General features: G+C 37.1%; 2 protein-coding genes across 10 annotated transcripts in view; one reads left to right on the top strand and one right to left on the bottom strand.

The window, feature by feature from the left end:
* Apaf1 (apoptotic peptidase activating factor 1) overlaps nt 1–4492 on the bottom strand; it is a 90283-nt gene extending 85791 nt beyond the window's left edge. For 6 of the 8 annotated variants that reach the window (XR_007108253.1, XR_007108254.1, XM_047548789.1 and 3 more), the window contains exons 1-4: nt 4243–4492; nt 1570–1748; nt 1242–1431; nt 208–405 (exon numbers count right to left, since the gene is read on the bottom strand). Coding sequence is in view for 6 of the 8 variants with exons in the window: in XM_047548789.1 (XP_047404745.1) it covers nt 208–405; nt 1242–1431; nt 1570–1707 (526 nt within the window). In the remaining 2 variants the exon portion in view is untranslated. Of the gene's footprint in view, nt 1–207; nt 406–1241; nt 1432–1569; nt 1749–3675; nt 3887–3915; nt 4046–4242 lie in introns of those variants that run through there. The other 2 variants (XM_047548790.1, XM_047548791.1) reach the window with 2 other exon arrangements.
* Nucleotides 4493–4729: 237 nt separating this feature from the next.
* On the top strand, nt 4730–25629 carry Ikbip (IKBKB interacting protein). Of its 2 annotated transcripts, none has more exons than XM_047548795.1 (3): nt 4730–5109; nt 13399–13516; nt 18211–21008. In XM_047548795.1, exons 1-3 carry the CDS (start codon nt 4946–4948, stop codon nt 19042–19044), a joined length of 1116 nt encoding a protein of 371 aa, XP_047404751.1. In that variant the 5' UTR covers nt 4730–4945; the 3' UTR covers nt 19045–21008. The 2 variants fall into 2 exon arrangements, with proteins under 2 accessions (XP_047404751.1, XP_047404753.1); XM_047548797.1 differs by lacking the exon at nt 18211–21008 and adding an exon at nt 24762–25629 and having other exon boundaries at nt 4776–5109.
* Nucleotides 25630–25901: the final 272 nt, after the last annotated feature.

Here is a 25901-nt window from a genome sequence, read left to right as displayed (position 1 = left end):
TCTCTCCAAAAGCCTTCAGAAGAAAGAAGGAAGTCAACCCTGTTGACATTTTGATTTTAGCCTAGTAAAATACTCTAGAACTTTAAGATAATAAATGTTGTTTTAAGCCACTAAATTTGTGGTAATTTATTACCAGCAGCAACGGAAAACTAAGAGAATGCCTAAAGAATTATCTTCTTAGCCAGCAACACAGTGGTCAAAACTTACCTTCTAGGAGTGAATGATCTCGAACAGCTTCTGCAGCTAATACAGACTTCCCACAGCCTGCCATTCCATATATGGTGACCCATCCTGGGTCGCCATTCAGTTTGAAGAGTTTCTGTTGAATTGCATTCACCAGCTTCTTCCTAGTAACAAAAACAACTGGTCTTTGTGGTACTCCACCTTCACACAGCACTGTCCTTACTGAAATCCAAAACAAGTATGAATGAATATAACTTTGAAGTGGCTACTAACATAATACCACAAAAAATAAAAAGAGCAAAACTGAGGTCTCAGCCTCAGAATTTCCAAAAGAAAATGTGACCAACATATTAACTTCAACTTTCTGATTTCTCAAAACATGGAGGAAAAAAGCAAACATGTATCCTTCAAGATGACTACAGACAATGGAATTCTCCATCAATACCTGCCTTACACACTGTATGACTCTCTGACTCCCCAGTCTCTGTGTCTCTTACTAGAGACTGGGAAAGGTGGAATGCTTGGCTAGCAGGTGCAAGGCCCTGGACTTGATCTCCAGCATTGCCAAAAAAAAAGGAGGGCAGGGGAAGTTGATGTAAAAGAGAAAATGTTTATGAAAATCCTTTCAAGAATACAGATCTCCAAAGATTCTTATTCTTTCCTATAAACTCTACAAACACACAGAACTAGAAAATAACATAAATAAGGGCCTCTAGGAAGTCTGATTAACTCTAAAAATTAGGGTCTGCATATGATCTCAGCAATAAACAGCTCCCTGAGAAGAAAATGTGTTAACATTGAAATATTTAAATTGAAAACATCACTACAACTTTTTCACATGCATTTTTCAGTGAACTGATCATATTCTTTTTTTTTTTTTTTTCTTTTTTGTGGGTGCTGGGGATCGAACCCAGGGCCTTGTGCTTACAAGGCAAGCACTCTACCGACTGAGCTATCTCCCCAGCCCCCTGATCATATTCTTCAGAATATTACAGATAAACTTGCAGAAATGTAGCCATCATGATAGAATTGTGACAGAAGGTATCAAAGGTACAAACCATAGGAAGTTATTCCACCATCTGAATCTTTGCCACTGGAAGATGAAATCTCAGGAATGCCACTGTGAAGAAGGGCAGCCAGATCTTTATATCCTTCGTGTAGTAAAGCGTTGTAGAATGATATGTAGGAATAATTGTCTTTTTTAAGTATCAATTTAATTAGCATAGCTGCTCGCTGATGTTTAGTGGGCTAAAAAAAATAAGTAGTTTAGTATATAGCAATGAATATGTCTGCAACATAAATAAGTGGAGAAACCCATGAAAGTTTCAAAATTTCTTAAATGCTAAAAATTTTTAAGAAAGCATAGATTGCTTCAAAGGGCTTCACCTGATTCTTTACTTTTTCCTCTTCTGACACTGTTAAAACTCCATCACTAATCATGTGATCCATGATGTAGGATGTTTTAATGTCCTTTTCCAGAGCTTCTCTATGTTGAAGTAGACAATTTCGAGCTTTTGCATCCATTCTCCCTCGAAGTTTTCTCTCTCTGCTCTGTCAACCATGAGCTACAGGGAAAACACCAAAATATTTGTCAGGACAACAGACATAGAAAAGATACATAATCTCAAGAAATAATCAAGAAATGTGAAGAAAACAAGAGTGACTTTTTTTTTTTGGCTAAGATGTTTGAAAATGAACAAATGAAAGGTTTGAGAAAATGGGCATTCTTACACACTTCTTGGGGAAACTACAAAATGGATGCAACTTTTCTGGAAGGTCGCAAAAAATATAAAAAATGTTTTAAAGAGCGCTCGCTTTTTTATTTTAAAATTAGGGTATATGATACAGTTATTCAAAATTATAAAACACATTATCTCTTTGTACTGACATGGAATGATATTCCTGATACATTGCTGATTCAAAAAAAGAAATATAATTCCCCCCCAAAAAAAAACATGAATTGGGATTATATAATTATAAAAGAAGATGTTTAGAAGTTTGTTCATCAACATGTTTGGACTAGGGCTGGGGCTGTAGCTCAGTGGTAGAGCACTTGCCTGGCATGTGTGAGGCACTGGGTTCGATTCTCAGCACCACATAAAATAAAGGTTCATTGACAACTAAAAAAAAAATTTTTTTTTAAATGTTTGAGTTACTGAGTAGCAAGATTTGGAATTTTCCTTCCTTCCTTTTCTATATTCTTCTATATTGTCTAAATTTTTTTTCAATACAAGTCATTTTCATTATACTTCTTTTTTTAATTAAGACATTGGCGCTGGGCATGATGGGACATTCCTGTAATCCCAGCTACTTGGAAGACTCAAACAGGAAGATCAAAAGTTCAAGTCTAGTCTCAACAACTTAACAAAATCCTGTCTCAAAAAATTTTATTTAATTAAATAAATAAGATTTTATAAAACAGTGATCATACTGAGGTCCTAATGTTTAGAAGTTTTTGTTTTCTTTAGTCAACATAAGACTGAACACAGCATTGTTGAAAGTGAGCATTAATTCTCAAAGTTGTTGTCAGCTCTAGGTCTTCATTAGTAAACACATTTCTCACAAAGCATCAGGAAATACCCTCTGATGTCATTTCTTGGATTAAGAGGGAACAAAGAAAGAAGACTATTCTTTACAGAAAAATGCTTTGATTGATTGTACCGACTTCATTTTAAATACAATGAAATTTTTTCCATAAGAATAAAAACCAGTTTAGAAAGTGTGAAAGGTTTTAAAACATTAACAAAACTCCATCCAAGGTATTATACTGAGAATGTCTAAATGGGTACATTAATCTATTCATTCAATACACATTTATCGCCTCTCCTATGTTCCAGGCACTGAGACTACAAGAGAAGATTAGGTCATATACCTGAAGGAATTCACAATTTAGTAGAAGAAAAAGATAATTAGAATGTGAATGTCCTAAATGTAAGACTGGATATAAGCACAAGTAATTTAGAGAGGACAGAAGAACAAAAACCATTAAGTTTTGAAAGTGATATTTTTGAAAAGTCACCAAATGTAGTACTTGCAAAAACAGGGAAGTAGGGCATTTGCCGGTGCTTGTGAAGGTTCACAAAATGCCCAGAACTGCCATGAAACTTACTGATTAAAAAAAGGGGGCAGAGGGGAGATAGCTTGGTTGGTAGAGTGCTTGCCTTGCAAGCACAAGGCCCTGGGTTCGATCCCCAACACCCCAAAAAAAAAAAAAAAAGTTTGAATCTGAATCAAGATTGTCATATTTTCCAAATGTTAACGTTTCTATTCTGTTAAACACACTTCTCACCTTACAGTAATAAAATTCAATTTCACAAAACAAAAACGAACTTTCAGGTTTTGCTCAATAGCTAAGCAAATAAACACTCTTAAGCAATTCCCAACTAACTTCCAGTTTTACCTAGCCCAATTAAACTTACAGATATAAGTTTTCAATACATTTTTAAAACTTTGCGCAAATTGAAATATGAACAAGTTCTCAAGGTGTCTCACCTTTTGTAAACACATCAAAATGGAAAAGCCAAAACTCTTCATAGACGTAAAATATAAAATAAACGCTAAGTTCAACCAGGAAAATCCTCTAATACTTTACTACTTCCTCTTTAGATAATTTCTCTTCCTGGTACAGAAGCAGAACGGTTATCAAATATTCCATGTCCCCAAATCCTCAGTCCCTGGTACTGAACCTCCAAAGAACCTGGCTCTGGAAGAAAAACGGGGAGGTAAACTTACCCAAACCTCCGCGCAGAGGTCTCACCGGGAAGAGCAGCCCTGCGGGGTCAGACCCCGAGTCCAGGCCGGGGGTGGGTTACTATAACCCCGACTTTCGACGGGGAATGGGGGCGCGGGTGCAGCTTCCCAGAGACCTGCGCCCGGGCAGGTCCTCCCTCTCAGGAGCCTCACCTGGGCCTCCGCAGCCCTGGGGCGAGAAAGACCCCGGGGACCTCCGAGGTGCGGAGGGGGTGTCATCCCGCGGCCCGACCCCCGCAAGCCCCGCCTGCGGGCGGACCCCGCCCTGGGACACAAAGGGAGGAGGGCCACCAGGGCTGTCTCTCTTACCTCCGGCCGGAGCTGCACCGGTCGGGAGCCTGGCGCTACGCTGAACACCGCCGCGGCTACCTCAAGTCCTTGCAGGTCGCCCGCGATCCCAAGCCGTCGCTCTGGCTCCCTTCTCCCTTCTGCCCAGGGCTAAAGCATTGGCGTCCACTAGTTACCGCCTCCTCTCCGCCTCAGGACCGCTGAGCAGTCAAAATCCGCCCGGCCCGCCCAGTCTGAAGAGCGCCCGCGCATGCAAATACACACACCGCGATTCTGTCGGGGCGGCCGCCGCGCGCACTCCCGTGCCGGCGCGTGCCCGCGCGCGCAGGGGGAAGCGCCCTCCCATCCCGCGGTGGGGGCGTGGTTACGCCAGCAGGGCGCGCCGCGTTCCTCCGGAGAGAGGGCGCGACGTGGCGCGTGCGGCCCCGCCCCGCGCCCTGGAGTCCCGGCAGCCTGCGCGCGCCCGCGAGCTTCGATTTCCTCGCGCTTGCGGCAGTTACGCAGAGGGAGGAGGAGGTCTTGCCGCCGCGCTCCTCGGCTGGAGGAACCCGGAGGCGGGGAGGCGCGGTGAAGCAGCGAGGATGGCGGGGAGAAGGAAGGAGCTGGCTTCTGGGCGTTGCCTGGTCTGGAAGGGGGCGAGGCTTCCTGAGGAGTGGAGGCCGGCCACGTCCAGCTCGCGGGGGTGAACAGCCGCCCCGCGGTAGCGTCCTCAGGGCATCCAGACATGTCCGAGGTGAAGAGCAGGAAGAAGCCGGGGCCCAAGGGAGCCCCTGCAGAGCCCGTGAAGCGGAGCGAGGGCAGGAAGAGCCCCGAGGTCCGCGGCGGCTGGGCGGACCCGAGGACCGGCCTGAGCCTGCTGTCGCTGGGGACGTGCCTGGGCCTGGCCTGGTAAGTGGTCGCGGGCCGCCGGGGCCCTACCAGTGTCGCCCCTCTCTTCCAGGTCAGGGTCCTGCCCTGCCTCGCCTGGCTTCAGGTCCTGCTAACCTTGCATCCCCAGGCCGGCGGCTTCTGTTTTCTGCCTTCACCCCAGAGGAAGGTCCCGGCCCAACTTCGTTCTTTCTTTCGCTGATTCCTTGCAACTTATTTTTCCTCCGGTCTAGAAACGTGCCCTCCTTCGCTCCACTGGAGTTGAGCCGAAAATTTGGGAACCAGTCAGCCTTTCCTTAAGCGCTGCAGGTTCGGGCACGCTTCTGCTACTTATCGGAACCGTTATCCGGATAGCGACAAATTTGCCCCACCCCACCTGGCCCTAAAATACTTGATGGAAACGTTTGCAACCTTAAAGGAAGTTCAGCAAATATTAATGCTAAAGGCAAAGTTTGGAGGGTTTCTCATTTCAATCAATCTACATACGTTATGAATATAACCTCTTCTAAGTTACAGAGTTGACTGTAGCACTGTGAACTGCTTGTGTTTACTTAAGAGTAAACATTTGTAGGTTTTAAACCAAGTAAATAGTGATATGTTGGTGCCATTAGGGAAAATGAATATTAAAAATAACCTTTAAACTACCTTTTTGATTTTATTTTCCCCAATCATTTTCTTTAGGGATAATCTGTGTCATTTAACAACAAGACTGACTGACACATTAATAGAATTTCCCTCCATTTTTCACCAGTGAAGTGTTTAGTAAGAGAGTTAATTCTCTTCCAAGGTGACAGAAGTCTAGAAAAGACCTAGGCCTCTAATCTACAACTTTTTTTGGCACTGGAGATTGAACCCAGGGGTGCTTAACCACTGAGCCATATCCCCAGCTCTTTTTTAAGTTGTTTTTTTTTTAATTTCTAATTTTTATTTTTATTTTTTTTGTTATACATGACAGTAGAATGTATTTTGACATATTAAACATACATACAGTATAACTTCCCATTCTTGTAGATATACATGATGTTGAGTTACACTGGTCGTGTATTTATTTATGAACATAGGAAAGGTATGTCCAATTCATTCTACTGTCTTTCCTATTCCCATCTTCCCTTCCTTTTCCTTTGTCTAATCCAGTGAACTTCTATTCTTCCCTCCCCACCCCCATGTTTTATTTTGAGACAGTCTGAGTTCTTAGGGCCTCACTAAATTGCTGAGGCCATTCTCAAATTTGCAATCCTGCTTAAATCTTCCAAGTAGCTGGGACTACAGGTCTACTTGTATGAGGCTTATCTAGAACATTTTTGATAATCAGCAGGTACTTCTTCACATTTTAGTTTTGCTGGTGACTCCCAGAGTCGTTTATTTTTTAACTTAATAAAAACATTTGTTTAATGAAACATGAGTCATTAAATGTTTCAAAAACAAACTATTTTTTTACTAGTGATATTTGTTTATAAAATATTTTAATTTTGATCTTTAAAGTACTGAATTTACTGTTTTAAATAAACTCTTTAGGTTAATAAAAAAATGCATTTTATATTGGGGAAATTATAGAGTTAATAGAATTTCATAGGCTAAAAGAGATGTTTCTTCTCTCTAGGGCCTAATAAAACTGATTTTAGTTGCTAAATTTGTTAATTTAATTCTCGTTCGATAACCAAAGTTTCATACTCATGTGAGATAAATTACATGATAAAATGTTCATCTTTCAATAATTTGGGGGGTAGATTGAATCCAGGGATTGAATTCAGGGGCATTTAACCACTGAACCAAATCCCCTGCCCTTTTTATTTCCTATTTTGAGACAGGATTTCTCTAAGTTGCTTAGGGCCTCCCTAAATTGCTGAGTCTGGCTTCAAATTTGGAATCCTTCTGCCTCAGCCTCTGGGATTACAGGCGTCCACCACCATGCCTGACTATCTTTCAATTATTTGATTATATCCTTGGAGAAAACTCAATAGAAAACTAAACTTTAAGAGAATAAAACTTGAAAAGCTGATGCTTCATCTAAGTAATTTACTCTTAGGGAATTTTGTTTTTATTGTAGAAAGACAAAAACATGTTACATTCATTAGAAAGATTTCATGTGAGCTATGACTTTGCAAAATGATATTTTTTAATGCTGAAACAAAATTATTTTTAGGATTGGAGGTATAATTCAGTGATAGAGCACTTGCCTAGCATGTTTGAGGTCCCAGATTCCATCCCTAGCACTATTAAAAGAAAAAAAATTTGTGTGTGTGTGTGTGGGAGATTGAACCCAGGGCCTTGTGCATGCAAGCCAAGCACTCTACCTACTGAGCTATATCCCCAGCCCAAGAACACACAGAATTATAACAGAGCAGTTGAAATCTTTGCCATTAGAACACATACTTCATCATCAAAAATTCAATCCATCAAATCTTTATTAAATGGTAACTGTACTGACACTGTTCAGTTGTTAAAATTTAACAGTGAATATGTGTGCCTGTAAACACTGCTTATCCATCCTCTCACACTTCGCCTGATTGAGAAAGTCTGAACCCTTGTGCCCGAGGAGGATTTCAAGTCATCACAATATATAAGTATCTTCAGACGTTTAGTCTTTGGATTGTTGTTTGGAAAATAAATAGAAATAACACCAAAAAAACTTAAAAGTGTGCTATTTCATATCTTCTCTCTGCTAAATAAAGTTCTGATACATCATGATACATCAACTTGACAGTGAATACTGGAATACTGAGATAACAGTTGCCCAAGACTTGATTTTAGTATCAGTATGCATATCTCATTTCTTGGGGAGGGGTGAGGGTTTACCAAGGATTGAACTCAAGGGCACTTGACCACTGAGAGACATCCCCAGCCCCATTTTGTATTTTATTTAGAGACGGTCTCGCTGAGTTGCTTAGCAGCTTGCTGTTGCTGAGGCTGGCTTTGAACTCCCAATCCTCCTGCCTCAGCCTCCCGAGCAACTGAGATTACAGGTGTGCACCAAGCTCATCTCATTTCTAAAAGAAAATTTTCAAATAAAATAATTGAAGAGATTCTACTTTCAAAAAGAAAGTTACTAAACAAGATACAATCTTTGACACAAACATATTTAGTTACACAGAAATTCAGTCACCTGGAACTGAGTGTAACCAGGTAGTACATATCTGTAATCCTAGCAACTCAGGAGGCTGAGACAGGAGGATCACAAGTTTGAGACCAGCTTCAGCAACTTAGCAAGACACCATTTTAAAATTTTTAAAAAGAAAAAGGGCTGTGGATATAGTACAGTGGTAAAGTTTTAATCACCAGATTTGTGAAGATTTTAAGTTTCTTCTGGAAATTTCAACAAATTATAAGTTGCTTCTATAAAAGATTTTCATGACATTATAATTGTGTGTAAGAAGTCAAAAGCTCTTTAAACAGTATTCAGGGCTTTTTTTCCTTTATCATCCAGTATAATTTTGTCTATATAATCTTGGCTCTTTCTAGATTTTCTATTGTTGTTAGTAGAGTTTTATCTTTAAAACAGCTTTATACTTTAAACGCCCAACTTTTTAACATGGAATATGTTCAGTGTTTTTCTGAATATTGGGTTCTGTACTAAAAATGAAGCTGTAGGTGGTACAAAACAGGGTTAAGTATGTGCCAACACTGCTAGTGACACTGGAACTTTCTTGCAGAAGCTGCTTAATAGCTTCCTTTAGTTACTTGCTTGTTTTTCACTAATAAGTTGATATAAGAGCCAAAGGAAATCCTGTATTTCAAGTCCTCAATCAGCTGTCTTCACCTTCTGCAGTTCTGAAGGAACTATACAGAGGTAGGGAATACCATTCATTTAGGACCACAGAGTCCTAAATCTGTATGAGGTCTCTGTGGATTGCAATGGATTATGATAAAATGAAGATTCCTTTTGGAAGGCCTATACCACAAGTAGCCAATTAACCTTTCTCCTACACCTAACATTTTCAGAACCTTACCTATATGACAGAAGAGACCCCAAAATAGAGTAAGAGAGTGCTGCTCCTTTAGTGACCCATAAGTGGACTAATCCATCTGTTCCATATTTCATTTACCATAACTCCAACCCCAATTATGCTTAGTGTTCAAAGGAGACAGGATTGAACTTGCTGTTAAGTGCAGGTAGAGGTAGTCTGCCTCTTTATAAACCATAGGCACGTAGGCAAGATGGAAAAGCAGTTGCACAAAATAGTCCAAAAGAAAGAGCCAGTGTACTTAAAGAGAATAGCTGATGTGTTACATACACTCTAGGTGTTATTCCATGAGCTTTTATCAATATGAACCTATTTAATCTCTGTAACAAACCTATGAGATATTACCCCTTCTTTATAGATGAAGACATGAGCAAAGGTAAGTTGTTTTAACTTGTCAAACATGGTTACTATAGCTAATCGATGGCAGAGCCAAGGTGGTGCAACTATGTACTTAACCAATACATGTGTTGCCTCCCTCTGATATTAATACAAAATAAAACCAGACCCTAGAAATAAAGACATACCCCCAAATCCAGAATTAGTCCTTTTCTTTTTTTCACTAGAAACTGTACCACTTAGCACACCCTAATTATTGATCTTTCACCTTCACCTAAATGAGAAGACGGGAAACTTCCTGTTAGAATATGCCTCTGACTCAAAAGAAAATGAAGTACCCTAGTTACAAGTCTGGATGTCAGATTGAGAACTTGGTTTTTCAGAACTGAAACATCCACCTCTTAATGAACTTTCTTGACTTCTAGAAAAATCAAAATTGAAGACCTTAGAATGTGGAAAGATCTCCCATGCTCTTGGATAGGCAGAATTAATATTGTCAAAATGTCCAAAGTGCCAAAAGTGTTATACAGATTTAATGCAATTCCTATTAAAGTCCCAATGACATTCTTTATAGAACTAGAAAAAGCAATCATGAAATTCATTTGGAAAAATAAAAGACCCAGAATAGCCAAAGCAATCCTTAGCAAGAAGAGTGAAGCAAGAGGCATCACAATACCAGACCTTAAACTATACTACAGAGCAATAGTAACAAAAACAGCATGGCATTGAGACCAAAATAGACATGTAGACCAATGGTACAGAATAGAAGAAACAGAGACAAACCCACATAAAGATAGTTATATACTAGACAAAGACACCAAAAACATATATTGGAGAAAAGATAGCCTATTCAACAAATGGTTCTGGGAAAACTGGAAATCCATACATAGCAACATGAAATTAAACCTCTCTCTCTCACCCTGCACAAAAATCAACTCAAAGTGGATCAAAGACAGGATCTAGAACAAACCCTGCACCTAATAGAAGAAAAAGGTAGACCCAAATCTTCATCATGTCAGCTTAGAACCTGACTTCCTTAACAAGCCTCCTAAAGTGCAAGAAGTAAAATTAAGAATCAAGTGGGATGGATTCAAACTAAAAAGTTTGTTTTCAGCAAAGGAAGCAATAACATGAAAAGAGAGCCTACAAAATGGGACAAAATCTTTACTACATGCACTTCAGATAAAGATCCAGGTTATATAAAGAACTCAAAAAACTTAACACCAAAAAAAAAACCAAACAACCTAATCAATAAATGGGCTAAGGAAGTGAACAGACACTTCACAGAAGAAATAGTCAATCAACAAACATGAAAAAATATTCATCTCTAGCAATTTGAGAAATGCAAATAAAAACTAAGATTTCATCTCACTCCAGTCAGAATGGCTATTATCAAGAATACAAGCAACAGTAAGTGTTGGTGAGGATGTGTGGGTGAGAGGGTACATTGCTGGTAGGATTGCAAATTGGTGCAACCACTATGGAAAGCAGTAGGAGATTCCTCAGAAAACTTGGAGTGGAACCAGCATTTGACCTAGCTATCCCACTCATTGTTTTATACCCAAAGGACTTAAAATCAGCATACTATAGTGATGCAGCCACATTAATGTTAGCAGCTCAGTTCACAATAGCTAGATTGTGGAACCAACCTAGATGCCTTCAACAAATGAATGAATAAAGAAAAAATGTACATATACACAAAGGAATATTACTTAGCCTTAAGAATGAAATTATGACATTTGCAGGTAGCTGGATGGAGCTGGAGAATATCATGCTAAGCGAATTAAGCCAAACACAACCAAAGGCCATGTTTTCTTTGATGATCCGTAATGGGAGTGTGGGGAGAATGAAGGAACTTTGGATAGTGCAGAGGGGAGATGGGAGTGTGGTGATGGGCAGGACGGTAGAATGAGACAGACATTACCCTATATACATGTATGATTAAACTACAGGCGTGACTCTGCACCATGTTCAGCCAGAGTAAGGAGAAGCTGTGTTCTATTTGTGTTCAAGTGTGTCAACATGCATTCTACTGTCATGTATAACTAATTAGAACAAATTTTAAGATTTTTTTTTTTTGGTTCTGGAGATTGGACCCAGGGCCTTGTGCTTACAAGGCAAGCACTCTACCGACTGAGCTATCTCCCCAGCCCTAGAACAAATTTTAAGAAAAGAAATTTCATCCAACATTGTGTTTGGAAAGCCAAAAAAATCCATTTTAGCTTTAGACAATTTTACAGCAACTGAGAAGTCTATTGATACCATTTCTGAGTTCAAAACACCACCACCTTTGTAAGAATACACAAAATTCAGCTACACTTTAAAAAAGTCTTTAACCTCTCTTTGGATTTTTTTTTTTTTTGAGGGGGGGCGTCACAGGGGATTGAACTCAGGGGCACTCGACCACTGAGCCACATCCCTATCCCTATTTTGTATTTTATTTAGAGACAGGGTCTCACTGAGTTGCTTAGTACCTCGCTTTTGCTGAGGCTGGCTTTGAACTCTCAATCCTCCTGCCTCAGCCTCCCAAGCCACTGGGGTTACAGGCCTGCACCACTGCCCCCGGCATGGAAGCTTTAGGTGTTACTTTCAATGGAAATGAATTTACAAAACATGGTCAATAAGTAGTCCTCAGGCTGTGCTTTCAGATCACCTGGGAAACTGTTAAAATTTTCAGTGTCCACACCATATACTAGACCAATTAAATCTATGGGTGGGACCCATGTATCAGATTTATTAAAGCTTTTTTGCCAGGTGATTCCAAGATGCAAGGGAACTTTTGAACTACTCCTCTAGGTACTATGTGACTTGGGTGCTTCACATGGTTCTGCTCCATTGCTTGCTCCCCCCCACCCCCCTTGGTACCAGTAGTTGAACCCAGGGTGCTTAACCCTTGAAGATTAGGCTAACTTCTTTGTTCTTCTACCTTTGTTGGATGAAGAATGTACTCCAACTTTGTTATTACTAGTTTGTTTTATTTTGTTTTTGTTACTGGGGGTTTAGCCCAGGGGTGCTTTACCACTGAGTCACATCCCAAGCCTTTTATATTTTTCATTTTGAGTTAGGGCCTCACGAAGTTGCTGAGGCTGGCATTGAACTTACAATCCTCCTACCTCAGCCTCCTGAGTCACTGGCATTTCAGTCATGAACCATGACTGGCCTATTTTTATTGTTTTAACCCTGTAATCAAACCCAGGGCCTTCCACATGCTAGGCAAGCTATCTACCACTGAACTACACCCCTAAGTTCTGTTTTTTCAATTTTTTTTTTTTTGATACTGTGGATTAAACCCAGAGGGACTTCACCACTGAGCTACATTCCCAGTCCTTTTTATTTTTTACAAATAAAAAATATAGGTATGTGCCGCTGTGCCCACTTCAGTTCTATTTTAGAATAACATCTAAAGTACATCTACATGAGTTATACTGAGTAAAATCAACTGTAGGGTTTATATGTCTGCATCACCTGTGTTCTGTTGTCCACCTTGACAATGACAATTTCATTTTCATACCTCCTCTTTTCATATCTCCTGTTATTCTGCACCTTCTAATCATAGTCACCTGTCTTCCAAACCACTGCTTTTCATTAGCCTCTCTTCTACATTTTAACTTTTAAATACTTTTTATAGATAACCCTTGTTTTTCCTATTTCTTGTTTCTCCTATAAAAACTCTTTCTAGATAGTACCCTAATATGACCTTGAGAAAAATATTTGAGATCAAAGAGCTTGTTCTAAATAGTTTACCATGAATTTCTCCAAAATATTTCTTGTTCACACATCTATTATAGGAATCATTGTCTTACTGTGCTGTGAAATGTAAACAAAAGGGCAGAGTTCACTCTTTGCATGAGTTAAAGCAGTACCTATCATATAGTAGGCTATCTCAATGTTGAAATAAACTGACAACTGAACTCGTGTTCTCACCAAAAATGGGTATAATACTCCTTTGAAATTCGAATTTAAATGAATATGAATTGGGCAGTAGTGACTTTTTTTTTTAAATCTTTTCCAGGTTTGTATTTCAACAGTCAGAAAAATTTGCAGAGGTAGAAAACCAATACCAGTTACTGAAAATGGAAAGCAAGGAGTTCCAAGGACTTCAAAGTGAAATCAGTTTAATTTCAGAAAAGGTATTTATTAATTATTTGGGGAGACTTTCCCATTTTATTTCTCCTCTCCCCTTCCTTTGCTCCAGCTCAGAACTTCTTTCTTCCTGCCTTTTAGACTGCTACTATTTTAACTCACTGATCTTCCTACCTCTTGACATTCTTCCTCTGATCCAATTCAGATTCATATTGCATTTTGATAGGACACAGATTTTTGTATATAACAATGTCTACTGTTGAAAAAGACCAGTGTCCATTTACAAAACCCTGGGTTCAATCCCCAGCACTGCAAAAAAATAAACTAAAAAAATTAAAAAGCAAAAAAGACTGATATATTCATATTGATATATTAATTTTCTCTAAGTCTCAGGTTCCCAAAGCAATGAAAATATGGTTGATCTTGACATATAAAATTAGAATTTGAACAGCACTTATAATCTGTCATTTCTTTCCACATTTTAAGAACATATGTGTATGCATATAAGAATAACTGGCCTATAATCCTCTGTCAGAAAAGTAACTAGCCTAAAAATAAATATTGATTCTGAAAATTAAAATAACACCATGTATAAAACATGTTTCCTCAAATTGCAAATGATTTCCAACCAATGCATTACTGCGATTCTTAGAAATGAAGACAGAACATTCTTGTCACTCCCACATCTCTCAGGAGAAGGGTCCACTGTGATTATGTGGACTTTGGCTACCAGTGACCAAGCTATCCCTAGGAACATTCTTGTCACTTCCACATCTCTCAGGAGAGGGTCCACTAAGATTTTGTGGGCTTTGTCTGGCTACCAGTGACCAAACTATCCCTGGGAAACACATTTGTTCATCTACCCATCACTAAACCTTTACTCGTGTCATAAGGTAGGCACCAGGGTGGTAAAGATGTTACTATAGACAGACATGAAATGAAGGGTCTAAGTCCCTGCTGCTTCATGAGAAAGATGAGCATATACTGCCCAGAGGAGAAAAGCCATGAATGAAAATCAAGCATCATTTATGCATGCCACAGGATTCCATGGAAAGGGTAAGCCTAACGGGCTTTTAGGAAGAAACTGAAAAGGACTTGCTATTTTGACATAGGGTTGAAATTGAAATCTGGTTATAAGTACTCTGGCATACTGATAGAAAATTTGCTAGGATTCATGTATTTAAAATCTATTGAAAATAAATTTTGAACAAAATCAGATTTCCTTTTTAAATAAAATATTTTGGTGACAAAAAATTTTTTGAAACATTTTTAAAATATTGAATCCAAGAAGTGTATTCAGTCTTTTCATAGATCTTTCCTAGGAGTAGTTTAATAATAACTGCCTTTTCACATAACTGGCCCTAAAGCCAGCATAATGCAGGAGGAGGGAAAAACAGGTAGAGGTGGGCTCTTATCATACTTCTGTTACCTAGTTTTTCATCTCTCTGACAAAATAGCTGAGAAAATCAACTTACGAGAGGAAATATTTATTTTGACTCATAAAGGTTTCAGTCCATGGTGAACTGACTCCATTGTTTCTCAGCCAGTGGTAATGTAGTAGTACAACGTGGTAGGAGGATGTGGAAGGAGCAAAGCTGCTCACATCCTAGCATCTGGGAAGGAGAGAGAGAGTAAGGAAGGGGCCAAGAACAAGATATAGTCACCCAGGACATGCTGCACCCAAAGATCCAGTCCCTCCAACTAGTTCTACCTCCTACAGTTACCATCACCTCCCAATAGCCCATTAAGTTATGAATTCATCAATGATTAATCCTTTGATAATATCAGAACCCTCATGATTCTATCACTTACCAAAAGCCCACCCTCTGAACATTGCTGCACTGAGAATCAAGCCTTTATCACAGGAGCCTAACTATATCATTGTGATGTATTAGTCATTTAATAATTTGCAAATTAATGCTTCAGATTATTATACTGAAAAATGGATTGTGCACTTGGGCTATATTGCATAAAGACAACTGATTTTCTGATGAACAACCTACATATGAAATCGTCTTAGATAAAGATGCCCACTTCTTCAGAATACCACTTATGACCACTACACAAGTATTTCTCAAAATTGGTTTTTAAAGGATCTTGTATTATGGCTACATGTGTGCATTAAAATAGTTTTTAAACATTTCAGAGTGATTCTCTTATTAGTCAATATTATTGCGCATTGCTCCCACCTGCCACTCAGAACTACTACAGGTTTTGACTGGGATGGGCCCAAAAGGCTTTTATGACTGTCCTTCCTCCTAAACATCAACAAATGTGTTATTTGTTCTCTGAGACATTTGACTGAAAAAAAGCATAAGACATGAATCTCTTCCTGAAAGGTCTTTAGAAGCTTTCAGATCTTCTTTACCTGGCTTATTTATCAGTCTGCTAATGAGTCAGATTTCAGAGTCACTTTTAAACCTTCCTTTATTGTACTCCTGACTTATTTCTCCTCTAAGACCCATTGCTCCCTGTGTTAGTTCTGCCACAAGGAGATAGATTGTCTGTCAGGCAGAGAAAAAAAGAGACCTTTACTAGATAGAGACCCAGATCTAGGAGCATGACCAGCCATACTTGTGTCTAGTGAGATGAACAAAACCTCCAGCATATGATTGCATCAAATCAATTAGAACAAAAGCATAATCAATTTAAATGTCACTAGATTCAAAGACCTACACAATGTGCCCGCAAATGATTTATGGCTAAACCGCTTAAACTAGAAAAAATATTCTGAACCCCAAATATCAAACGATTGACAGGGGATTTAATTTTCTTTTTATTTATTTTTTTGTAGTTGTAAATGGACAGAATACCTTTATTTATTTTTATGTGGTGCTAAGGATCAAACCCAGTGCCTCACACATGCTAGGCAAGTGCTCTGCCACTGAGCTACAGCCCCAGCCGGGGCTTTGATTTGCATGAAAGCTTACCTGGGAATCTACATTCCGCCCCCCCACGCCCCCCAGGAAAATACTACATGTAGTCAGAGAGCTCAACTCTGCGTGTATCACTCCTCTCTGAGAGATGAGGGGCATCTACACCCTGCCTTTGGGATGTATGTTATCTTTGCTGTACTGTCCTTTATAAATGCATCATGCAGTTCTTTTCAGTGGAACAAGTCAAGAACCCACCTGGGGCAAGTTGAGGTCATACTGACCCCTTAGAAGGACCCCCTTGAGACCCCTATTTGGTGACAGTGACACTAATCGTAGCCCATTCTGATTTGTCATTAATTTATTTGTATCCCTTACTCCTTGTAGAGCAAACACTGTATCTTAAATTGCTATTATTCTAACACCTAGAAATAAAACTAGCTCATAGAAGACACTGAATAGATCTTATTGAGAGTATAAAATATATGATACAGAAGATCCCTTATCAAATTTGAAATCAGGTACTATGCTATGTATATAAAATACAAAGTGTCTAGCACTAGCTCTGGCACAGAGTGAACACTCAAAAATTTTGTATACATGGCAAATACATAATAGGTGCTACAGGAATTTCCACTCTCAGGCTTATGGCTATGGGCATTTTCTCAGAAGCTTAGGACTCCAGGTATGCTGGCTCAAGTCTATTATCCCAGCAACTCTGAACGTTGAGGCAGGAGGATTGCAAATTCAAGGCCAGCCTGGGCAACTCAGTGAGACCCTGTCTCAAAATAAAAGGGCTGGGGAGGTAGCTCGGTAGTAGAGCACCCACCCCTGGGTTCAATCCCCAGTATGCAAAAAAAAAAAAAAAAGTATTAGGAAACATCAAGGGTGTTATTGTACCATAATGTGCACAGTAGTTTTTTAAAAACTTAAGCTGATATTAGTGTGTAGGATGATTCAGAGAGAAAGTGATTGGAAGCAGATATTTGATAACACTTATTCTATAATACTTTTCTTGATCTTTGAAGTCTGGGTTGAATCTCCACCTAGGTGCTTCTGTAGATCTTCCACTGTTATAATGCAGATAAATGCATCTTTTGTCCCCAATTAAACTAAACTGCTTAAAGGCAGAAATGTATCTTGTTCAGTGTTATGTCTTTAACACAATGCTACAAACATTTGATTAATGATCATTTCTAGGCCTTTCTATAAAGTTATTATCTGTGTGAAGGTAGACTTAAAGATGATCAGGACTGGCCTTCATATTCTATATACGTTCAAAGAGGTATAGTAAGAACTTAACATCAATTGCTAATACTTACAGCACTTTATCATTTGTAACTTGTCTCACTGAACTTTTTTTTTAAATTCATATTTGCTTTGTGAGATCTCATTCTAGTACCATATGTATAAGAGGTTGGCCTAAGAAAATTTTTTCAAGCAGAAACTCTTCCAGGATCATGGGTGTTAGGAAAAGTAACAATTTTACACTAAATTGCAGTTTTTAAAAAGCCAAATAACCATTAAAATGACATCTTAACTCCATTGGAGTGAAAAAGAGGATAGAGTGATGTACTTCAGACTTCTTTTACATTGTTTCTCTTGAATATGCCTCCATGAAAATCAAAAATATCTAGGATTATAAATTCAGATTTATATTTTTGTAGCAAAGGGCTAATCGATTGTATTTATTAAAACAACCATGAAAGTAATAACTTTTTGTCCATTTGATTCTGAGGTACTTGAATATTTTAGTCATGGTCAGAATTTGAACTTGGCGTTTGTTATGCTCCTAATTGTTAAAGTATGTTTCTCTAATATAAAAATTATTAAGTAGCCTTGGGAATTGTTTTGTGTTACAAATGCAGCTTGAGTCTACTGAAAGTATTCTGCAGGAAGCTACATCATCCATGTCTTTGATGACCCAGTTTGAACAGGAAGTATTCAGTCTTCAAAGATTCATGCATGACATTCAAAATAGTGAAGAGATGCTCACTCAAAAGATGCAAAAGCTTAATGAGAAATTCCAAAATATTACAGATTTCTGGAAGAGAAGCCTAGCAGAAATGAATGATAATACAGACATTTTCAAATCAGAAGCAAAACAAATACATTCTCAAGTTACTGTCCAAATTAACTCAGCTGAGCAAGAAATAAAGTTACTCACTGAACGGCTAAAAGATTTGGAAGATAGCACACTACGAAATATTAGAACAGTCAAAAGACAAGAAGAAGAAGATCTTCTGCGAGTTGAAGAGCAGCTTAGCTCTGATACAAAAACAGTTGAGAAGTTAGAAGAGGAACAGCATGCTCTCCTTGCCAGAGACGAAGATCTGACTCATAAACTTTCCAGCTATGAACCCAGAGTTGAAGAATGCAAGACACATTTGCCAACAATTGAAAGTGCTGTTCTCTCTGTTCTCAGAGTCTCTCAGGATCTGATAGGAATAGAAAAGAAAATGGAAGACCTCACTATGCAGATGTTTAATATGGAAGATGATATGCTGAAAGCTGTATCTGAAATAATGGAGATGCAGAAAACCCTTGAAGGAATTCAGTATGATAATAGCCTATTAAAGATGCAAAATGAACTGAATGTTCTAAAAGGAAAAGTTCATGATTTTATAGTATATTCCAGTACAAAAGAAAAGGGAACTTTAAAAGAATATAAGCTAGAAAATAAAGGAATTGATGATTTTTAAAATCACTTCATGTATTCTGATGAATCATTCTATGCATGAATCTATTAATTACTTGGTTTTTGTGTTATGTTGATATGCCTCACTTTACTGGAAAAATGAGAAGTCTACACAGTGGATTTATCCACATAATCAAAGCTTACCTTTTTAAGCTGTAAACTTTACTTTAACCATTTTAAGTAGAGTTAGTTCTACAGTATATATTTCTCTACCTCTAAGGTGATATACTTAATATTTTAAATGTTTTTCCAATAATTGATGAACATCAATATGAATTTATGAATTTCACCTATTATATTGGATCCAAATGTATTGTTGTATCTGGGAACTGTTGAAGCATGTTTACAATTTACTGAATGACCCTAATTTGCTATTTTTCAAACCTACATCTGTTTCTTACACCTTTTCTATCACCTGATCTTGCTGTCAGATTGGCTGGTAACATGCCTGCCTCAACCTCAGTTCTTCACTTTCCTGTGTTAATTCACTGCAGGCTAAGAGTTCAGACAATCAAGTCCATAGGAATTTTGTCTAAAATAAAAGATAATGTGCCTGAGGGAAAGCCTGGGACTTTTCTGTGAATTAATATGCACTTTCTGAAAATTATGAAACCTAGGAAATATTTTACTTTTTGTTAAGGTTCTAAACTGTGTTACAAGTACTTGTAAGAATTTTTAAATTGAGTAAACATATTCTTATATAAGGCCTTTCTTATTACTTGTGTATGCTACAAAGTATGAACTTACCAAATATCTTTGCATTTTTTTAAGTTTCTGTGTTTTTTAAGGTTCTTGAGTTTGCTAGATAAATGATCTCCAGGTAAATTGGTCTAGTTACAATAAAAACATACCAGTAAGCCTGTGGCCTATTATTTTAATGGCAATATAATGATAAAGGGTGATAATTATGATGATTAAAAGTATGTCATTAAGGATTCCCCAAATGTGTTATTTAAAATTATTTAATGTGGCCAATTACATTACTTAGTTGCATATGGTAGTTCTATTCTTGTTTCTTTTTGCCAGAAACCATCTCAATTTTGTAGTACAATTTCAGTGGAATTAGACACAAACAAAAAGTTGAAGCAGTTGCTACAGGTAGTTGTGATAGTTCTACTATGTAAATTTGCAAGTTTTTGTAAAAACCCCAAGCAAGTTCTACATTGGAGTTAAGAAAAGGCCTATGGTAGGCAGATGTGAGTTATATAAATAAATATCTGTGTTCAATGACAAATTTGTATTTGTATGCTTTTGTTTAAATGTCAATAAACTAGATTATAAAGTTAGCTAGAACATCGTTATTTTCAACCTCTATACTTTTGGGATAGATGTGCTCTTTTCTCTGCACCCCCACCCCAGTTCTGAGTATTGAACCCAGAGGAACTCTACCACTGAGCTTCATCCCCAGCCTTCTTTTGAGTCAGTGTCTCACTAAATTGCTGAGGCTAGCCTTGAACCTACAATCATCCTGCCTCAGGCTCCCAAGTTGCTGATATTATTGGTGCACACCATCACTCACAGCTGATCTCTTCTCTTGGGCTCTTCACTTTTAAATAATTTTTTTTGCCTCTCACCAGTTTTGATTCAACTTTATTATGTACTTGTACATACCATGGTAAGAGTTACTGAAACAAGGTGGGCACCATGCTCTGTGATAACACAAGGGAAATAAACACTTCTGCAAGTATTACATAAAAAATTGTGTGTGCTTGTGTGTGTGTGTGTGTGTGTGTGTGTGTGTGTTCCTTTACTGAGGTTTTCCTATTTAAAATATTGCCATTAGAGAGATTTAGATAGTCTTAATTTGTCTTTGTTTCTTCTGTTCATGTAGTTATCACAGATATTTGAAATTTCCAAAACTCCCATTTATCAAACATTAAATTTCTTTATTAAGGAAAATTGCCAATATTCAAAGTCACATTTTTGTATATTTGTAATGGATAATAAATGTTATTATCAATTAACTTATTATAAAGTGTCCTGGGTCCATTTTTTAAATTTTTAGTACAAATTAAAGTTTTACAAAACAAACACCTAATTTTTAAACTTTTGGGTATAAAGTTTAAAAATACATTTATAGAAATGTTTTCTTAAATTTTGCCTAAGGACAAGCTGTTGACTAAGTACTTTTATAGTTTACAAGGAAACTGTTGGTTTAATCTCAGCCTCTGTATGAACCTATAACCTTGATCAAAGCTTGATCTGATGTCATTATACAGTAACAATGCTATAAATTGACTGTACACACTAAAAACAACTCTCTTTTCTTCACAGGCTTATCTTATACTGATTCAGGTGACAAAAGCCCAGCATCTATTTGTTTCAATTCAGCTACAAACTATTAATTTAATAGTTAATTAAATTAACCAACAGTTAATTAATCATTTTTCTCACAGCTGACAGCAGAAAAGGAGAGAATGAACATTTTGGCACATATTGTGTGCCAAACATTTTTAGGAGATTCACATCCATCATCATAATTGATCCATTTATTGAGTGCCTACCATGTGCCAGTCATGTGCTAAGAACTTTACATGTATTACGACTTTTCCTCACTATTGCTTTGGTGGCTATTACATCCATTTACAAATAAGGAAATTGAGGACCAGCAAGATTAGGAATCTTGTATTACTGATAGTTCTGTCCAACTCCAGAATCTGAGGACCTCCCACCATATGATACAAACTGTTCAAACTGGGAAGAAAAAAAAAAAAAAAAAGATCGCAAGAAATCTGTCAATAGAACTGTTAAAAAAGTAATTCAACCAAATATGTTTGTTCTCTGCAATGTTGCCATTAAGCTGGACTGTAAGCTCTTCAAAAGCTGTAACTATGCTCAGCAATTGTTTGGACTTCAGGCATAAGAAGGAGGTATCTTAACTGAGTAATGCTATTAAGCTACAGTTACTCTACCAGAGTAAATCCATTAGTAAATGATAACCTAGTCATGAAACAAATAAAAGTAAGTCAGCTACTTCCTTTACTCTTGGGAGGTTGTGTTTCAACAAATATGCTACACTGCAAAATTTTCTCCTTAAAAATAAAAGTTTTTCAATCACTACTTGATTTCCTTCCTGCCTGTGGTTACTCCTTATTGTTATACCCACAATAACATTTTCACAGATGTCTCTACTAAAAAAAAAAAAAAAAAAAAAAAAAATGCATTTTGGGCTACCTTCTCCACCAATAGTTAGTGTAATATAAAGCTATTGAGAAAATTCCTAAAATACATTTTGAACCCAAACATACTTGATGGGACAGGGAGGGGGAGTTACTACCTTGAATAAACTACTCTGCTCCATTTCATCAGTTCGTTATAATTCTTTTACAACTATATAACCGCTGCTTTTTAAAGATGCTATCAAAATACTGTCTGAACACAGTGTGTTTTTATTTCCATTAAATAAAACTATATTAACCAAAATAATCTCAAAGTGTTTTCTGAGTAAGCCCAATACAATTAAAGGAAGATAACCTGTTAAAAAACACACTGAAGAAATACACATTTTAGGAAAAATAAAAAACTTATCTTTAAACTGCATATCTTACTTTGTAAAAATGATTTTCAGCCGCATATTTGCTTTTGTATTCCTTGTTTTCGAGTTCTCAATCTATTTATTGACATTCTGCTTCCCAAACTAAACTACAAACTCCCTGAAACAGAGATTGTCCTTGATCATACTAGCACATCCTATCACACAGTAAAGTTGAATCCAGCCACTTTACTATTAGTAGATTGCTATCAATCTCCTACTTTAAAATATAATGCTTTCCTAGAAAACAAACAGTTAAATATGCAAAAGTCAAATAATTGACTTAAATATGACAAATGGGGTTCCCTTTCCAGAGTAATCACAGTGTGTATATCTGTCTTTGGGCATAGGAATTGACAATCTATTTCTAACATTGTATTTGTTCTTAATCGGTAAGCACATAGTCCACAGGCTTAGTTAATCTAATTGATGCTATATAGTCTCAACTGATAATTCACAGCCTTGCTTTAATTTCAACTTTGTATTGTTTATGAGAACTACCCATCTTATTATGATCAGAACTTTAATTTTCCCTTTTTCTCTTCATTTTATAAACTGATAACAATGCAATAAAACTTCAAATATTCAAAGTACAGTAAAATATTCAACTTCCCCAACAGCATCATATAGACACATGCAGACACACACACACAGCAATTATAACAAACTAAAAATCTATAGCCAGCAAAGGAAACCATCAACAGAATGAAGAAACAACCTATAGAATGGAAGAGAATATTTGCAAACCATATGTCTGCTAAGGGATTAATATCCAAAATACAAGGAATTTAAGCAACTCAGTAGCAAGAAAACAACCCAATTAAAAAATGAGCGGTGGTCCTGAATAAAAACCTATCAAGACATAAATGAAAAAAATATTCAACATCTCATACCTATAAGAATGTTTACTATGAAAAAGAAAAAAGGTGTTGCAAAAAAAAAAGAAACACTGTTAAAACTCGGTGAGAATATGAATTGGTACAGCCATATGAAAAACAGTATGGAAATTACTCATAAAATTAAAACTGCCATGTGATGGATACATTCACTTCTAGGTATGTACAAATGAAGCCAGTAGAAGACACATGCATTACCACGTCTTTGCAGCAGCACTCTCAATAACCAATTTATGGAATCAAACTAAGTGTCCATCAATGGATGAACAATAAAGAAAACATGTTATATATACACAATGCAATATCATTCCAACTTATGAAGATCACTGTCATTTGCAACAACATGAATAAACCTGGAGGGCATTATGTTGAATAAAATAAACTAGGCACAGAGAAACAAATACTACATGGTATAGCATGGTGACTATAGTTAGTAAAAATGTATTATATACTTGAAAATGGCTAGTAGAGTAGATCTTAAGTGTTCTTACCACAGTGGAAGGAAAAAGTGAAGAGAGGGATGTGATAATTAATGTGATTAATCATTTCAGTGTTCACATATATCAAGATATCACATTGTACTCCATAAATACATACAATTTTATACCTTAGTAAAGCAGGAAAAAAAAAAACTGAGCATGAGGGCATGCACCTATGGTCCCAGCTACTCAGGAAACTAAAGCAGGAGGATCCCTTGGTCCCAAGAATTTGAGACCGACCTTGGCAACACAGTGAAACCTCATCTCAAAACAAAACACAATAAATATGTTTAACCCAGTTCAAACTTTATGTACATGTATCAGGCATTATATGGTACCTCGTTAATATGTTCAACTTTATATTTTGTCAGGTAAAATTTTTAAAAGTGAGAAGTTTTAAACGCACACACAACTGGGAAAAAAGGAAGCTCTGTTGCCTTCTCTCACCCCCCAAATACACCAAAGCTCTTCTGGAGGAGACTTTTCTCTTCCCTTCTCTAGAAACAGAAAATATTTCACTGTCTCATTTAGGAGCATTTTGTTGCTATGCAGAGAATCAATAATACAAAAATAGTAACTCAGAAAATGTAACATCCAGTAATATTTTATGAAATTTCCTAAATGTTTTCCTTCTTATTCATTAGTAATATACTTAAGTTGTTCTAAAAGCTCTTACTTTTGAAGCCATCTTTTACCAAATGCTTTTCCAAAGAGCATAAAAATTATAGTTAAATATAGCACATAAAATTAAGTTGAATTTTAAATGTTGAACTTTTAATGAATTTAATCATTGTGGTGTTATATTTTCTTATAGTGTCAGAAATGTGAAGCTCTCATGGAAAAACTGAAGTCTTTTAAAATAATTGCTCATCTAAAGCATCTACAGGAGGAAATCTATGCAGTGAAAACTTGGTCCAACAAGATAACTGAAAAACAGGATATACTGAATAACAATTTGACAACTCTTTCCCAAGAAATTACAAAACTAGACCAAAGTACAACTTCCATGGCAAAAGATGTTGGTCTTAAGATTACAACTGTTAAAACAGATATACGACGTATTTCAGGTTTAATAACTGATGTAACATCCTTGACAGAGTCTGTGCAAGAACTGGAAGATAAAATAGAAAAAGTGGACAAAAATACAGTGAAAAACATAGGTGATCTTCTCTCAAGTAGTATTGATCGAACAGCAACACTTCGAAAGACAGCATCTGAAAATTCACAAAGAATTAACTCAGTCAAGAAGACATTAACTGATCTAAAAAGTGATTTCGATAAGCATGCAGATAGATTTTTAAGCTTAGAAAGTGACAGAGCTAAAGTTCTGAAGACAGTGACTTTTGCAAATGATCTAAAACCAAAGGTATATAACCTAAAGAAGGACTTCTCCCGCTTGGAACCATTGGTAAATGATTTAACACTACGCATTGGGAGATTGATTACTGACTTATTACAGAGAGAGAAAGAAATTGCTTTTTTAAATGAAAAAATATCTAATTTAACAATGGTCCGAGCTGAGATTAAGGATATTAAAGATGAAATAACACATATTTCTGATATGGATTAGTTTAACATTGTTTAGCTTAGATGGAGGTAATTTAAAAAAAATGGAACCTCTGTTATGTAAACACTGATAATCAAATAATATGTTGTAATTAAAACTTTTGTATTTGATTCTATTTTCACAGTAATTTTTTAAACAGATATAACATTTGAATTTCCAAAATATGCTGAAATGTAAACTTGCAGCTTTATATAGCAACAGCCTTATCCATCACCCTGGCATATATACTGTTAAACACACACACCATCATACAAGAGGGGATAAGGAGAATCAGCCAGTCTAGCACTGGGAAATCTAGACAAGGCAGGATCTGAATCCCCGCTTATCTCATTGGCTAACAGGAAGCAATATATGTTATGGTTTAGATATGAGGTATCCCCCCAAAAC

Source organism: Sciurus carolinensis, chromosome 4, assembly GCF_902686445.1.
Source record: "Sciurus carolinensis chromosome 4, mSciCar1.2, whole genome shotgun sequence".
Lineage (NCBI taxonomy): Eukaryota > Metazoa > Chordata > Mammalia > Rodentia > Sciuridae > Sciurus > Sciurus carolinensis.
Note: the sequence above shows the minus strand (reverse complement) of the source record. Positions and strands in the feature narration are given on the sequence as shown.

Bases quoted from the DNA above. Each gene is read 5' to 3' on its own strand.
- Ikbip (XM_047548795.1), top strand. From the start codon at position 4,946: ATGTCCGAGGTGAAGAGCAGGAAGAAGCCGGGGCCCAAGGGAGCCCCT. The intron at 5,110-13,398 runs GTAAGTGGTCGC...AATCTTTTCCAG, and splicing joins ACGTGCCTGGGCCTGGCCTG to GTTTGTATTTCAACAGTCAG. The intron at 13,517-18,210 runs GTATTTATTAAT...TTACAAATGCAG, and splicing joins TCAGTTTAATTTCAGAAAAG to CTTGAGTCTACTGAAAGTAT.